Genomic DNA, 18,102 nt, shown 5'->3' with positions numbered 1-18,102 from the left:
GGCAAGGCTGGGTGAAGACATCTGGCAATCAATTTGATTATATTGAGTGTAACACTGGGTAAAGATTATGTTTTAAACTGTCAGCATTGACAGCTGACAAATTAAAGCTGAGTAGATGCCAGAGGACTGCGTGTGATGAAACAAACACTACCTCTAAAGCAACTGAAAATGTCTGTGTTTCTAAACAACAATACAGTCAAGCAAAATGAAACTACTGTTCTTAGCCAACTGTGCCAATAAGCCTTTTCTGGGAGACCTCACTCACACAGGGATGACCTGAAGAGAAATAAACTAGTCTTCAGTGAAGAGAGCAATAAAATCACAACATCCAGCAGTTATAAGAGAGATAATTGTGAACTAAAAGAAGAAAAGAAATGGAAATATGAAATTTCAGCATGTTGCCTGCTCATGTGCTGCAGGGTGAATGAAAAAAGAACTGTTATCTGTGCAAAAGAATTAGTTAAAGTGGACTTTAGACAGGTAATCATGAATGAGGTAGTTGCCCACAATACAATACCTAGAGGTGTCTAGAGACTGAACATTAGGAAGTATTTATTTACAGAGTGGATTGTCAAACATGGCAAGAGGTCAAAAGTGGTCAATGCCCCTTGAATGTCATTATTTAAGAGGCTTTTGGACAATGTGCTTAATAACATGCTTAAGACTTTTGGTCAGCTTGCAATGGTCAGGTTATTGGACTAGATGATCACTGTAGCTCTCTTCCAACTGAAATATTCTTTCCTTTTCCTTTTCCTTTTCCTTTTCCTTTTCCTTTTCCTTTTCCTTTTCCTTTTCCTTTTCCTTTTCCTTTTCCTTTTCCTTTTCCTTTTCCTTTTCCTTTTTTTCCTTTTCCTTTTTTTCCTTTTCCTTTTTTCCCTTTTCCTTTTCCTTTTCCTTTTCCTTTCCTGTTTATAATTTCTCATTATGTTTCCCATAGTTGCTTTCAAATAACTCAGGAAAGATTCCTGCCGTAAATGCCAATGCAATTACTCCACTTAGACCTCTTCTACTGTTTTCATTTGGGCTGACAGGGGTGAGGCTGGGACACCATGAGAGAAAGCAGGATTTGATTGACTAACACTTGTGAGAGAGTTAATCATGGCTCAGACAGACAGATTGACAGTTATCTAATGTCTCATGCTAAAGTATGAGCATTCAAATTTATGGTAACATGCTGACATAACACCCCTGAGTAATTATGGGCATATTAGTAATATAGGAGACCCACTGAAAGTGTCTTTTGAAGTAAAGCAGTGCTGTAAGTCAGTGGTATCACAGTCCTGTGAGAGGCTGCATGAATGCCAAGGGCATTCACGTAATGAATTTAAATAATGGGCAGCTGCAAAAGCCCAAACAGTGAACACCTAGTCTAATAGGATTGTTTTGGACCAATATAAAAATATTCCTCAAGTATGAAGATTTCTGCCTGGAAAGCATAATTAACTGTTGCAAAAGCAGAATTTGTACAAAGAACCAATTCTTCTCAGAGAGAAGCTACAGGTAAGACCTGACAATCTGAAATGGGAGTTACAAAGAATGTCACACACCGAAGCAGCTGATCTTCAGCACAACGTCTAGAAAGAAGCCAAGAAAGCTGAGAATTTTATTGCATATCAGTTATGTTCTGACATGTTATTCATGTAATTAAAAATATTTTTTTTATATGCTAAGACTGATAAAATTTGAAAAATAAACCATTTTGGTACTTTTGAGACTCCATACACTCAAGCTGGCAGATAAGTGGATTTGGCACAATCCTGTCTACCTCTAACTTCCACACCAGTGTTTATACTTATAACTACTTAATTTTGAAATGGCAAACTTACACATACTTATGGTATCTGAGAAACTATCTTGTCCATGGACATGATGGGAATTCAGCATAGTAAGGCAGGATATGAACATAAAATCAAATAAAGGCAGATGATGAAAATAAAGGTATTTGTCTAAGCAACTTCATATTCTGAGTATCTCTATTAGCAACAAGTTTAAAGCCAGTACCTAAAAAATGTGAGCAAAACTGAATGTACAAAGACCTGAACCAGAAAAGGTTGACTGCAGCTTGGTCTGTCAGTTACTTCCCTCCTTATCATACGTTTCCAAGTCACAGCTCATAAACAGCACGGGAATTGCTATGATATACCTTTATATTACATAATATTTAATAATAGATAGCATTTAATACCATAATATTATTATCATCATCATCATCATCATCATCATCCTTACCCTTATTATTACCATCATCATTATCATTATCATTGTCCTTATGATTATACTACAATGCATTTTCTGAGATTCAAATATGAGACATAAATAATAATTTGAAAGACTGCTTAAATCATATACACAATCTGGGTGAGTATGGGCAGGAGTCTCATTATTTCTAAATTATGTGACTATGATATTTCACTTTAGGACACTTTCCTAACAAAAGGGAGCTGAATTAGCAATTGAAAAACATTTCGGTGCAGGTACTGAGTTGTATTAGTTTTGTTCAAAATGGATAATGACTTCACGCTTAAGAAAATATCTTTTATAGCATTCTAATGCAGGAATTATATTATTAAAAATAAATTATTTTTAATAAAATGTCATTGTCTTTCAACAGCCTTTCTATCACAACCCTGTCTGTTTAGTCTTCTCATCCCAGGTTGCCCAGTTCATGGTAGGGCCTCATCTACTGTATGCCACTAGTGTTACAATAGTGACACTAGTGTAAGATGAAAAAACCACAGCATGAACAAACCCAGGCTGCTGAATTCTCTAGCTCATACGAGAAAGAAACTTCAAGGTGAACTGCATTGTACCAAACTAGGTTTGCTTTGAATAGCAGACATACAACTTCTGGAAAGAGGAGATCAGAGCCTGATGTCTTTAATCCCAGCAAATGTTACCTTACTTAGCAGCAAGGGTAGTAGTCAGCAAAAGTAGGTGTGAAAGGATAAGGCCCATAGATGATATTAAACAGACATTATTTTTTCTACATGTTTCTAAAAACTGCATTGCCAGAACTGTCAAACATGAAGATATGCCACTAAATATTTTGGGACCAATCTAGCCTAAAGAGCATCTCTGTTCATGGCACAGAATTATGGCTGCTGAAATTGTCTGAGGAAATTTTGATTTGAAATCTAACTACTACTACTACTACTACTACTACTACTACTACTACTACTACTACTACTACTACTACTACTACTACTGCTACTGCTACTACTACTGCTGCTATTATTAACAGAGTATTTTCTGGAGTGGAGTAGGCAGGGTGTGTCTGAGATGAGTTCAAGTTTGTCTGGCAGAAGGTCCCCAGACATGAAATTTGCTGAACCTTTTTTTTCCTGGGATTTATAATAAGATGTGATGTGAGATATGTCTTCTTGGTCAAGGATATACTTAATTACAGAATCTGGGTTATTTAGAGTTCAAATTACACTGGAAAGGGGCTGTTTATATTGTTTATCATGAGCAGCAGAGTTACCATCTGTCTGTATTTAAACTATATGATGTGTCTAAATACCAAGGTGACAGACACATAATGTGTTATTACAGAAATATATTGAAATAATTCAAATTAAATGTCCAGAAGATCTTGTAACACACCAGACATGGATTTGTTTATAAAGGTTTGACAAAAGTGCCCCATGATGGTTCATTGCCACTCTAATTAATGAAAAATAGATCCAGTAATAAGCAACAGTCGCTGCTATCATTTAATGCTCTGAAACAAGGATTGCCAGCCATGAAGTTCAAGGGCCTGATTACAGATAATGGACTTAAGCTTCCTGTTGGGAATTTGCTCATTCTGCAGCCTCAACAAAATTTGAACTTTTGACATTTCCATCATGCTGTAGCTTGACTAGAAGTAAAATAGAAGCAGCTGTGGTGAAACTGCTAATGGACTAACTGAAATACATGAAATCTTTCACTTCTCTGGACCATCAGAAAGTGTAGCTGCCCTGGAGAAATGTAATATTGCTAGAAGTAGGCTCAAATTTAAAGTGAAAAAATTCTGTAATAGGTGTTTCCACCCCAAACTTTAAATTGAATAAAGTTTAAGCATTACAGTTAGCAATGTGCCCTGGAAGCCAGGAGAGCCAACCCTGTCCTGGGGGCATCAGGCACAGCATTACCAGCTGGGCAAGGGAGGAGATTGTCCCACTCTGCTCTGCACTGGGGCAGCCTCACCTCGAGTGCTGGGGGCAGTTTTGGGTGCCACAATGTAAAAAAGACATTTAACTATTAGAGAGTGTCCAAAGGAGGGCAACAAAGATGGTGAAGGGCCTTGAAGGGAAGCCGTGTGAGGAGCAGCTGAGGGCACTGGGTCTGTTCAGCCTGGAGGAGAATGAAGGGAGACCTCACTGCAGTTACAGCTTCCTCGTGAGGGGAAGAGGAGGGGCAGGCACTGATCTCTGCTCTGTGGTGGCCCGTGACAGGATCCAAGGGAATGGCCTTAAGCTGTGTTTAAGGGAGGTTTAGGCTGGGTATCAGGAAAAATTTTTTCACTCAGAGGGTGATTGGGCACTGGAACAGGCTCCCCAGGGAAGTGGTCCCAGCCTCAAGCCTGACAGTGTTCAGGAAGTGTTTGGACAGTGCCCTCAGGCACAGGGTATGACTCTTGGGAGTGGTGCTGTGCAGGGCTGAGAGTTGGACTTTGATGATCCCTGTGGGCCAACTCAGGATATTCTATGATTCTATGTTAAAAATTCACTTGCTCTTGTTGGGTTTTCTCACAAAGAGTCCCAAAGTCTCTTACAGAGTCAGTGGAGTGAAAGAAGTTCCTCTGAAAGCTCAGTGGACTTCAGACATGCAGGTGAGGCCAGCAGGATCTTACTCTTCTCAACAAGAGTTTGTTGTTTATTATTCCTAAATATTTTTACAGTGCCCCAAATGGAAGCTGCCCTCACAGACGGAGATCTCACTGTGATGGTAAATTCCTCTGATACACATAGGGGAGTGGCCAAAGTTTAGTTTTGTCAGGGAACATACCACTACCTGGGAGCCCATTGCCAGAGGAAGGACAATGGACTCTTCATTTATTTCAGTGTCCCCAGATGGCTTTACAGGGAGTGGATGCCATGCATCTTCCCAGTTAGACTTGTCCTCTTTTATTTTCAGCATCTTCAGTGAGCTAAGTCACTGGCATCAAGTTCTTCCTGGTTTGTCAGCATTCCTGATCTCCAGAGGCTCCAGAGAATATGCATTGCTTGGATTGCTGCTATTCTGAGCAGTACAACACAGCAACACTGTTCGGAAAGTGCTAGGTATATCATACGAGTGATATACCTGTGACATTTAGGATTTTCAGGGGTATATACGTATTTAAGTACCGTACGTGCCTGTAAGGATGTGTTGCCATGGCCTTTATGTTATGTACACAAGCTCATATACAATCAGAAAAATGTGGGAGGTCAGGTAACATGGGACAAAATACAAAGCAAGTTTTAATACTACACTGTTATTTCCATTTTTAAAGAAATAAATAAGGGTACAAAACTGTCAAATAATTTGTTAGATGTAATTACTAACCTGGTAGCACACAGTGATGCCTGACAAACTAATTTGTCAGAGTAGTGACATTGTAGGCACACTAACATAAACACAGAGCTTTGGCCCTGAATAAAACTTCTCTGGTTATTAAGTTATTAATGGAAAAAATAAAGGCTGTCTAAATGTTATCTTTGGGGCAATCCTCAAATTTGTTATTTCTAGCCCTTAGGCCACTGCCCTATGTGATTTGTGTTTAATCACCAAAAAATAATCAGGGAAAAGATCTGCTGGAGATATATAGCAAGTTTAATTAATAGTAAACAGACTAAGTCTTCTAAAATATTATTGTTCCACTGTAACAATAAACGGAAAGAATAATGGAAAGGATGACTAAGTAAATAATTAAAAGTAATAGACCCAAACTGGCCATGGAATTTCTCTTAAGAAGACCTTAGCACTGATTTCATTGAGCTCCCCCTGAAGCAATCTTTTCTCCAGGATGAACATGTAGAGGTCCCTCAGCCTCTCCTCATGGAGCAACTGCTCCAGCACTGATCATCCTCATGGCCTCACTGAACTCACTCCAGTTGTTTAAGGTCTTTCAGGTATGGTGTTGGAGTGGGAAAATGGGTTGCAGTATCTTGGATATCGTCCAATGACAAAGAGTAAAGGGAGATAATCATCTATTGACTGTGCTCTTGCTAACACAACCTCCTGACCTTTGCTGCTGCCTCACACTTTGCCATGACTGCAAAGCCAAGCCATCAGGCAAATAACTACTTTACATAGCAAGAGATGCACACATATGTGTGTGGTATTCATGCATGTGTGTACAAGAAGTAGGGTGTCCATTCAAAGCATACATCTCCTCTGATTTTCAATGAGAACAGCTCTCAGCCCCTCATTTGTCCAATATATAGGCCAGCTGTATGAGATTCACAGGAAAATGTCTTCTGGAGAATATAAGAAACATGGACTGGGTGGTTTTTAGGGAAGTCATGATTTCTATCTAAAGAAACCCTGGGCAGATGAGAGTGGACACACAGCTATTCTGGACTTACAGCTGGTTGCTGTAAATGGAGTCTGATTCCAACAGTTTTCATTCAGAAACAAAACAGGAGAGGGAAGATGTTTATCTTAAAATAAGCTAGAGCTGGGACACTCACCTATCACACAGAATGGTTTCCTCGCAAAGCGCAGTCTTCCTTGCCATCCTCGGTATCGACAGCAGCACCCAGCAGACCAGATACGAATAATAAATTCCAAACCAAAGACAACAATCATGACAAATTCCTAGAAATGGCAAATAAGAAAAATGCCTGTTACAGAAAACCAACACTTAAGCATCAGGAAACTTATCACTACTGTTTGTGTCTGACAATCCACCTTGAGCATCTGAATATCCCAAGCCAAACTTGGGATCCTGCTCCCCAGGATGGTTACACATCTACAAGCAGCACACAATCCCCAGGGTTTCACAGTGAAAGGCCTAAGCCTAACCTGAGTAACAGTAAGTAACACCTAAGATGGGCTACTAAATATGAAACACCTAAGCACTGAATAAGACACAAAAATATCAGAGCAAAATACTCAAAGACTTTGGATATTGAGCATCAGAGCAGAGGTAATTACACAGCTAGTAAAAATGTTCCATAACCACATCCATAAAATTATTTCTTGGTTTAAAGGCTAAAAGTTTTGGGAGACATATTCTCATTGCTGCAATATACAAGTGAAGTTACTGAGATTATGAGTTTGGGAAATCAATCTGTTCCTAGCAGTAGGTTAAGGTACATGCAGGTGTAATTACATACAACGGGTATGTAATTGTTTGTAAGGCAATAAATTAATGCCCACCCTAGGCATAACTTTCCCTGGACAACCTGTGAATGAAAGTACTTAGAAATTTTGCCTTGCTAGTTTGGCCTGTTTTTCTTTCTCAATGGAATCTTCCTTAAGACTGTCTATTTTAAAACATCAACATGTATTTATGCAATTTTTATTCTAAAAAAAATTTCATTACAACAGTGAGGTCAACAGAGTCGCAGTAATAGAGCTTGGAGCACAATTCAGCTCCATACCCTAAGGAGATCTGCAGCTCAATAATATGCAGTGATAGTACATACACACTGTATGGAATTACAAACTTAGGTACTCTGCTGGAATACCATCACAAAGTCATGTGTTTTGAAATGACAAAATAAAAATCTGTCTGTTCACAAAGGAGACAAGTACTTGATGGAGTTTCTTAAACAGCCCATCAAGAAGAAAAGAAGAAAAGGATGGAAGTTGTGTTTCATTTGGCAGCCCAATGTATTTCTGTGTCCAGAAGTAAGTTATTCCTTGTCAGCCAATTAATTTGTTATTCCTGCAGGATGAGGACTAGTGTGGTACCAATAAGGAAGCACTGCAAGTGAATTAAATAAAGGAATATTTGCAAGGGTAGGGTTGATTCAATATTGACTTTTCCCCAATAAACATTTTGCATGCTTTTAGTCTGTGAGACCCTACAACTGTACAAGCCAATGTGCCAACTCAGGCATTAATTTACCTGAACAAATGGCATTATTAATGTTGTGCCATGTAATGGTTCTTTACTAGATTATTATTAGTGGCAGTCCACTGAAACATTGTGGACTTAATTGCTTTTGCTGTCATACAGCAATTTGTGTAGCTACATTACATTGAAAGGCACTTTTAGAACCTTCTTCAGTGTCTTCATTTTTGGTTTTGTAAATCCCATATTGAATGCCTAAGTCACAAAAGTAGAATAAGATCTCTCTGCTAAAACGTGGCTGAAGAAAATGCCACATTTTTTATTAGAGAATAACATGGAAAAATGTGTGTGAGTGTTTAAGATTTTCTTTTTATTCCATTACAAGAAACTTCAACTTAATTCCATGGGCAGTGTTATTGCACAACTTCAGAAAGGATTATGTACAAAACTGAAAAAGTTCCCCATATAGTAACAATAATTCCTAATAGTTGGCTACTCTGTGGTACATTTCCTTGTAGGAAATTCTGTGTAGGCCAAGAATAAAATGGACAGGAAGCCAACTGGAAAAAAGGAAGAATACGCATTTTAGTTATTTAACTACCACTTTTATAGTGGCAGTTAAATCATGAATTGTCAAATCTGGTTTACACATTGTTAGATGATGCCTCTGAATTTATGAGGGTTGATGGCAGGCATCCAGGCCATTCCTGCATCGTATTCTCCTAAGAAAGTTTCTTCTTTGGATAGGGTAAGAGATACTGAAGGAAAGGAGGTCTGAGAAGCATGAAAATTTTTTTGCTTCCAATAAAATCCTTTTCTTGTTAAAACTTAATCACATTTCATTTGAATAAAGTTTGTTGTTTCCCTGGGAAACATACGGCGTATAGAGATGGGTGATACGCTTTGTAAGTACAATGAAATTGTCCCAGGCACCTTCCAGAAGCTGATCCACACACAGAGAAGTGTGTCCTCTCCTGTACTCCATCCCTGGCAGGGCCTCTAATGGGGAACTGGCAAGGACAAAAAGTACTCAACGATCCTGGAAGGACTAGTCCCCAGCTTCAAGTCAGTTCAAATAGTATCACAAAACTGCTGGTAGGGGTCGGAAAGAGGCAATTTTTTGGGAAAGTTTACTCTTCTGGTTCCTTCCAGTGCTATGCAGTTTTGTATTTATCACCTGTACTATTGCTAGCCATTACTAGGTGCTATGCTTGATCAGTGAGACAAAGATGAGAAAATTTATTGTGTGCTGAAAGCACGTTTCTGAGAGTCTGTGTACTACATGGTGCCTTTGTGTGTTAGAGACAGAAATCATATTTTTCTCTCACCCACAAACACATATACTAAAAAGAGAAACTTCATGGAGATACATATATTTTGGGACAGAAAAAGAGCAAAAAAGATATTTTCTCAATTTTTTTTTTTTAGTGGTGGAGTAAGAGTATAAAATTTTTCTTGAGGAAAAAATGTGAAGTATCTCTGTTTATTCCTTGAGAAAAAGTAACAATTTCTAGAACCATTAGAAATTTATACATGGTTATATCTTCTAAAAATTAACTAAGGTTTCTATTACTTAAACATTTTTTTCTGCTACTTAAGCAATATAACACCTGTAGTTATATTGATGTCAAATACAGTAAACACATCTCTGTGCCCTGGGAGGCTAAAAGAACTGCTGCATTTAAAAATGCTATATATGATTTTCTTCCACCCATAACAAGTTTCTGTAGATTTTTAAGTACACCATAAGCTTTAAAAAAAGGAAAGACATTGAAGAAAATGTAGATGGGGTTTCACACTAATTTGTGCACTTACTGAAATAGTGATGTTACAAACTGATCTGTATATCCTAATGACTCCTACTTCCTCAAATAAAAATATGATTTTGAAGGGAATAAATATAAAATATAATAAAGTCTAAAGGGAAAGGATTTTCCAGAAAAACATAATGCATTGAAACAGAACTCTTCATAGTAGTATATACAACATCTTTGTTTTATTTTGGATTGGTTCAGGTCAAAACCAGAGAGAGACAAAGAATTCCACACCACTGTGTAAAAAAGTAATGTTTTAGTAGTCGGGGCACTCAGTCAAAATGTTAAGGCAAATCCTTGTCAGGGTTAATACAGGCTGCAGAATGACAGTATTTTTCCTTATGGCAGCTGTAAAGTTACAAGGTTTTTGGTCTTCCATGGACAGAAATTGGAAGGATGCATCCCAAAGAAGATCAGGATTTTTATTTTTTCATATTTCATTTGGAGGGCTTATTGCCAACTTAAGCATAAATCTAGGCTTTGAAATAACTTGGGTTTAGTTCTTTAGCAATTGAAATGGAAGATCAGAACATAATTGGAAAGGCATGTGATGGAATAAATCATTAGACTTCGTGCTTTGTAGACTTGTAGACTGAAGAAATGATGCATTCCAAGTATCTCTGTCCTACATATAATATAATGGAACATCATTAATTTTGAATTACTTATGAGAATGAGAAACAACATTTACATCAGAATGGGAAAATCTTGCAGTGTTTAGAAATCTGGCCCTCTTCAAAATTAAGCAAGGCTGCATTTGAACTGATGAGCAAATTAAGATTTACTGGAAATCTAACCCTTTCCTTCCTAGGTAGAGCAGAGGTGCATTGGCCTTTGCCATTTCTTGCCTTTCCCCTGTCTTGTTATCCTTTCCCAATCACAGCTGCATTTGGCCTTACACCAGAGTTACCACAATCTGTCACTTTTTTGGCTGTCCAAGTTTGCACCTCCCAGTAACCACTGTGGCAGATGCATTGGTGTTTCAGATAGTTTGAAAGTTTCTCTTCTCAAAGCACAGTTCATCCAAACTGATGAGCTTTTTCTTCTGAAATGTTTCTGCACATGCAGCTCCAGTTGTCCTGGGGAACCATGCACATGCAAGAGAAGCAAGGCTGACACGTTTGGGCTGACAAGGTTCAGTTGCTTTTGGCTAGCAGGGTACTCCTGAAGATTTTTACATCTGTGTGTGCCTGGGTTGTTACACCACTGGAACAACGAGGGTCACACAAATGGCAGGAAAAGAAAATAAGAGGTCATCCAGAGCAAGGTTTCTGTTAATAAAAGGTCCTGGAGGACTCTAATCAACAGGGTTAATGATTAGGAAAATCAAGCATACTTTGTAAAATCCAGCACTTCCCCCCATCCCTGCCCCTCTTTTTTTTCCTTCTATCCAATTAGGATACATGATTTGTTGAAGTTGTTTACATTAATATGCTTTTCAGGCAGTTTTTAATGATAAGGATTTCCCTAAACACAACATTTTAACAGCAAAAAAAAAAAGTTTATATAATAACTTTCTCACTCTTTAGCATAACTGCTTATTAAAACTGAAAATAATTTGCTGATGATGAATCAGGTGCTTTCACCTTAGACTGTAACATTGGGGAATTAGAGCCATTTTTGCAGCAGGAAAATGACCAAAGTTGAGCACCCTCTGCTGATCTAGGATGCTTTAGGTTATTTTGCAATGTGTAAATGAGCTGAGGCTTGGATATAAGAAATCCACCCACAAGACAATGTCTCTGTTCTTGTTTTAATTATATTTCTAGTATGGAAATGGTGATTTTAATTATTCTAAAGGCTAATGAAGTAGCACAACAGAGCTGCAGACTGATGTGAGGAGCTGCCTGCCTCGAGCTCATAGGAGAATTGTGTCTACAACTGACATTGTCAGAAGTTGGAGAGATGGACAGGAACAGACCAAATGAATCCTCTGAAATAAGCTTTAGTAGAGCCACAAGTGTTTCCCTTCTGAAGACATCTTTGCAGTGTAACTGCACTGCAGATCCTTATCTGGTGCAAATCAGCAAGCCTCACTACACTAACACAACAGCAGAGCACAAGGAACAACATCATCTGATACTGCCTGGGACATATCCCCTCTTCCCTAAAATCTCATAAACAGGCAAGTCCAGTGTTTCCAAATCAGGGAAGTCCAGTGTTTCCAAATAATTTTGAAAGGAGGGAGAATAAACATGTTCTCATACTTTAATTTATGGCTGACTGGTTTGTCACCAGCTGCTGCAATATCTTCATGGTGACACATGAATACTTGATTCTATCCAAATAGCAATGCTTTATTACTCATAGACAAAGATTGTTTTATCATTCAATTAAAGCAAGAACATAACACCTCAGCTTATCAACAACATGTGTCCCTAAAGCCAAAAAATCCCCCTCTACTGATTCCAGGTACTAAGCTCTAAAGCTGGGCTGTACACTTTAAAGGTATGCCATTGGGTGTGAGGGGAAGCACAATAGTGGTCTGTCTCAATGAAACTTGACAAAGGTCTGGGCTTTAAATAGTTATGATGCAGAAGCTGGTGTAGGACTCCAGGCAATTGTGTTATACTGGCCCTTTTCCAGATTAAAACGAGCAGGTAAGAATACGTGCATGGTTTAAATCATGATAAATTTGAACACATTTGAGCTGTTCCTGGTTCAGCACTAAAAAGAGGAGATCTAAAACAGCTAACAAGCATATCTTGGTGTGCGTACATACACTTAAGAAAAAAAGTTTTAATTCTTTCCAACTGCAGTTGAACAGAGGAAGAGACAGCCATAAATCTGAAAACATAACCCAGAATAGAACCTATTAGTGGCATATAAATCACAACCAGACTTCACTTCAGCTCCCAGTGCAATACACAATAAGCATGAAGTGAAATTTATGCACCTTTTTATCATTTATCAGTTTTATAATGGATGTGATACTTTTAGAGCACTCGATTTGCCATATTATGATTAAGAATTTCCATGTAGATTCTACATTAAAAAGAGGATTATTGAGAAATCAATTTTGTGCCTTTTACTCAAATACACAGCTACAAATCTATTGATATAATATTAAAATCCCAGTTATATGCTTAATCCACATGTTATATACATGACTTTTGCTATCGAACTCCCTTCTAGCTTTTAGTGGTCATACTTGACATGGCACCCATCAGTCATGTGTCTTCTTTATTCCTTTGCAAGAGAAAAAAAGGTGTGAATTTTTATTTCAAATAAAACCACTTTTGAATCAGATAGTACAACCCTGCAGCAGAATTACATAGATGCCATTTATTTATTTTTTTCATAATATCTTATAAAGAAAATTATTTACCATGTCAGACACAATGTATTATTCCTACCACTGAAACTGTGGTAGCCTTCCTCAGCATCCTCTGCCTCCCCAGACCAGCAGACTCACTTCACGTCACCATCATGGGCCAGCTGCTGAGGACCTGCTGGTGCCAGAGGAATGAGTGCCACAGGGCTGCACTGGCCATCATGGTTACTGCAACTGCCATGTGGACAATTTGCAATTTGTACATGTGGGCAAACAGATCCCAAAGCTCCTTCTGGTGGACAGTGTTCTTCTAGGGACACTCTGATGATCACTGAATACCCTCTCTCAAACTGGAAAAGGGGCAATGGGAAACACTGACTTCTCCACGTATATCCTGCTCTTTCCCAGAAGCTGCACCACCTTTAAACAGTGTTTTCCAGCCATTTGTGCTCACTGCCTTGTGCCATACCATTTGTTTATGTGTCAGGTGCAACTATACATCTAAGAGAATTCCTTAAAGGAGATGATAGCATAAAAATCATGTTATAGAATAATTTTCTACTTTCCAAAATTTTTTTACCCTTCTCTATGCTTGTTCAGATTTTCTTTCTCTTTAGTGAGATATCAGAGGTAAATAGCCTAATTTTAGTTTTAAATTTATCCTCGTATTGAAAACAAAGAAGCCCTGTACAGCTGTACCCAGGCCTTTGCACTTCCTCTGTGATTTCTTCATGCATTTTTTTCTGCTGTAGTCACATTTCTGATGTCACATTAGAGGCAGACATTCAAGCACATGTCTCTGTAGCAACATAGATCCAAAATTTTCCTTTTGAAAAGTTTGTGAAGAAATTTTTATCTTTTCTCTGTCCCAAACAAGCGTAGAACAGGCATCAGAACTCTGAATCCTTCTATGCCCTGGCATCCCTATTGGTTTGGTATTGATGCAAGGGGTTTAGGCAAATTGTTATTGCTGATCACGTGCATGTGAATTAACTGATAACATCTGACATGCTGTACTGCAGAGTAGGACAGCATGTTCATTCTTTTATTCTTTGGCCTTAGCATGTTTGGAGTTGTTAAATGCTGGAGATTCTGCAAATGACCTTTTAAAAATTACTTCTTGCAATTTCCCAATTGTCAAAGCCCATTAAGAGAGCTTCCCTAGGTGTTCATCTGTGCATGTTTTTAACCACTGGGAGACCTAGGTGCATCTCAGTTTATATATACTGAAATGTTACTGGTACCAAAATTTTCAGAAAACAACTTTAAGAAAGTGTTTTCTGACAGTTTCCAACTTTTTACAAACGGTCTTGGTAGGCAGTCAACCCAATCAGCCAAAATCCTATTAGTGCACTTATTTTCTCAAAAATATCACCTCATCAAACATTTCTGCTACTTGGACAAGTATTTGGTCACAATATTTTTATTCAGTTCCTTAAGTTCTGTGAAAAACTGACTTGGTCCCCCCTTTTTAGTCAAATAACTGAATTTTGAGAGCCAGTATACCAAGTCTTGTGTTTCACACATCATGCCATTCACTGTTTTGCAGTTTTTCCTATTACATTTTTCCAGGTTTATGGAATTTTGGTCTCTTGGAAAAAGAAAACACATATATATCTTTGTGAGCCATACATTTCCTGTGATCATATCTTCATGTGGTACAATTAGCCAATTCCTGTCTGGTTCAGATGTGATACCAAAGGTTATTATTATTGTCCTGTCCATAACATACACCCTTTCTTTAGGTACTTCACGGATGCCTAAAAATCTAAAATGGTCAGTATTTATTTGCTAATTCATGTTTGTAATTCACCCACAACTCAGGGTCCTCAGGACTGAACTTAGTTCCACTGCGTGTCTGTGTATTTAGCATCACCTTCACTTTAGATGGATATTTTCATTATAGGTATGTCTACCCTGGATTCTTACAGATTTGTTTGTTCGTTTGTTTTTGCCTGTATTTCAATACTTATTTCATGGAATCACAAAATCACAGAACAAGCTGAGTCAGAGGGGACCCAAAAGGACCATAGAGTCCATCTCTTGGCCCTGCACAGCACCATCTCCAGGAGTCACACCATGTGTCTGAGAGCATTGTGTCCAGACACTTCTTGAACACTGTCAGACTTGGGGCTGGGACCACTTCCCTGGGGAGCCTGTTCCAGTGCCCAATCACCCCCTGGGAGAGGAAACCTTTTCTAATATCCAACCTAAACCTCCCTTAAACACAACTTCAGGCCATTCCCTTGGGTCCTGTCACTGTCACCACAGAGCAGAGATCAGTCAGTGCCTGCCCCTCCTCTTTCCCTCATGAGGAACTGCAGTGAGGCATCCCCCCAGTCTCCTCTTCTCCAGGCTGAACAGACCAAGTGTCCTCAGCTGCTCCTCACACAGCTTCCCCTCAAGGCCCTTCACCATGTCTGTTGCCCTCCTGTAGACAGTCCCTAACAGGTTTATATCTTTTTTATATTACAGTTCCCAGCACTTGAAGTGAGGCTGCTCCAGTGCAGAGCAGTGATGCATTGAGTTTCAGCTTTCATATTTTATAGATTCTGTACTGCCTCAGTGTGTGACTCTGAACTTCATATAAAGTGTTAACAAGTGTTCTCTTCACAGTTTATCCTTTTCCAGCTTGAGAACCAAGAACATTGTTGCAGCTTCGGGCCCAAAAAGTGCAAACAATGGCAAATTGAAGAGAGCAATCTGGGAGGATGTGACTTCATAACCTGAAGCTGTAACTGGACAATTGACCCCAATATGTAAATGGACCAAGATTTATAAAGTGTGAAAACTCATGACTGGTTGTCCAGCCTGGGTCCATCTTGGGCAGAGCCCTGGCCGGGCTCTTGTGCTGCCCAAGGTGTATCCTTTGAAGGCCTTTTAATAAATACCTACTTCATTTCTTTAACTCTGTCTAGCCTCTGTTCCAGGTAGCCTCTCTGGGCACCAGCAGAGCAGGACAATCCCCTCCCTTGCCAGCTGGTGATGCTGTGCCTGATAAGAGGACACATGTCCTGTGCCAGGACAGAGCTGGCCCTCCTGGCTGCCAGGAGTCAGGCCCTCCAGGCTGCTGACTCATCTCCACCTTGCCATTGACCAGGACTCCCAGGTCCCTTTCCATGGCACTGCTTTCCAGTATCCCATTCCCCAGTCTGTCTGTATATCCAGGGTTGCCCATCCCAGGTGCAGAATCCGGCACTTTCCCTTATTGAACTTCATGTGGTTGGTGATTGCCCAGCCACCTGATTTGTCAAGGTCTCTCTGCAGGGCCTCCCTGCCTTTAAGGGAGTCACAGCTCCTCCCTGTTTTGCATCATCTGCAAACTTGCTCAGTATCCCTTTCCAGTCCTGACTCCAAGTAATTTATGAAGATGTTGAAGAGCACAGGGCTGGTGATGGAGCCCTGTGAGACTCCACTCAGGTCACCACTCTGATTTCACCCCATTCACTACAACTCTTAGTGCCCAACCCATGAGCCAGTTGCTCACTCATTGCATGGTGTGTTGATCCAGCTGTGCGCTGGACATTTGCTCGAATTCACAGCTTTTAAACTTTCATAATCATAAACTGAACAGATTTCTCCTATCACTGAGGAAAGTTCTCATTTCTTCTGCAGCAAGCTGTGTCTTCACATGCTTTGTCACGTCTCTGCAAAGAGATGGAGTGGTTTGCAGCTCTTCTGTGTTGCTCAGATGCTGGATTTTCCCTAGATTTCCAAACAGCTTTCATATCACCGATGTGCTGCCTTCTTCAGCACATTTTGACATTTAATGGTTTGTAGAATTTTTTCCTTACATGTTATTTTTAACTGTGTACTTTGGCTTTCCTCTGGGGACATATTCTGCATTTCCATTTGGGAAATCAATATTTCCCTGGCAAAGGTCAGGTCTGAATTTATGATAGAGAGTTTGATATCTATCCATTTTTACTGTTGCAATCTAAACTGTTCCTTGCCTGTTTTAAGGAGGTAGCTCTTGATCTCCGTCTCAAACTCTGGCATGAAGCAAATAAAATTCAATATTGCAGGATCTAGCATAAACTATTAGAAATCTACATCTGCAGAAAATATTACACTTATTCCATGGAGGTGATTTCCCATGCTACCTTCTTATCACTTAAAGTGATAAAACAAGAAAGACATGTCATGGGAAGAGCACTTGTGTAAGGAATGCTGCTTACTTGTCCTTAAAGGAAGTCCAAGACAGCTGGTTTGGTTTTTTATCACAATGTGTTGATCAACCTAAAAGCAGATATGCTTTCCTCTCCTCAAAGAATTATATCCTTTTTAATCTGAAGCCTGCCACCCCATCACTGACATCTATCTGCCCCATTTTCCCCATTTATATAGGAACTGATAACAATAACATAAAATAGTGTAATGTACCTATTTAGAAATTCAACACTGGCTTTCTTACTACACGTTAGCCATTTTAATATTAAAATTGTACTAGTTCATAAACTTGTTACATTTATCACTACTTGTGGTTTTGCTATTTCCATTCATCTTTCTTCACTGCTCATTATCATCAATTTCTCTATATATGCCCTTTTCATTCAGATGAAAGGAAAATAGTTTTGTGGATGGCATTTCATCCACCAGCCACTGACTTGTGGCAACTCCAGTGATCCAAACATTGCACATCAAATGCAGATTTCTTGTTAAACACAACTGATTTGTAGCTCTGCTCTGGCAGTGACAAAATCTCTCTTGCCTTCTACTGCATTTGTTGCTGAATGCTGTAGCACTTGAGATAACTGTTCATAGTTATCCTATCTTCTTCAAGTGATTCAGTTATAAGATTATGTTTTCCCTGATTGTAGATCACATATGCAGTTTTAATCATCTTTAGTCACCAAACCCATTTAAGCTGTCCCAGTAGCACCTAATATATTGCAGTTTTAATTACAATGGAAAAATGATTCTGTTCAATGTGTGATTTTCAATCTTTTCTTTACAAAAGTAATCTCTGCTTAATACAGAAGAATAAAAGAAAAGAAAGGACAAAACATTACTAACAATATAATCAA

At 38.9% G+C, this 18,102-nt stretch overlaps 1 protein-coding gene across 3 annotated transcripts in view; it reads right to left on the bottom strand.

Moving 5' to 3' along the window:
* KCNQ5 (potassium voltage-gated channel subfamily Q member 5) overlaps nt 1-18,102 on the bottom strand; it is a 278,519-nt gene that overhangs the window by 61,245 nt on the left and 199,172 nt on the right. For all 3 annotated transcript variants that reach the window (XM_038131410.1, XM_038131411.1, XM_038131412.1), the window contains exon 3: nt 6,657-6,783. In XM_038131410.1, coding sequence (XP_037987338.1) covers nt 6,657-6,783 — 127 coding nt within the window. The remainder of the gene's footprint in view (nt 1-6,656; nt 6,784-18,102) is intronic.

This window comes from Motacilla alba, chromosome 3, assembly GCF_015832195.1.
Source record: "Motacilla alba alba isolate MOTALB_02 chromosome 3, Motacilla_alba_V1.0_pri, whole genome shotgun sequence".
NCBI classification, from domain to species: domain Eukaryota; kingdom Metazoa; phylum Chordata; class Aves; order Passeriformes; family Motacillidae; genus Motacilla; species Motacilla alba.
Note: the sequence above shows the minus strand (reverse complement) of the source record. Positions and strands in the feature narration are given on the sequence as shown.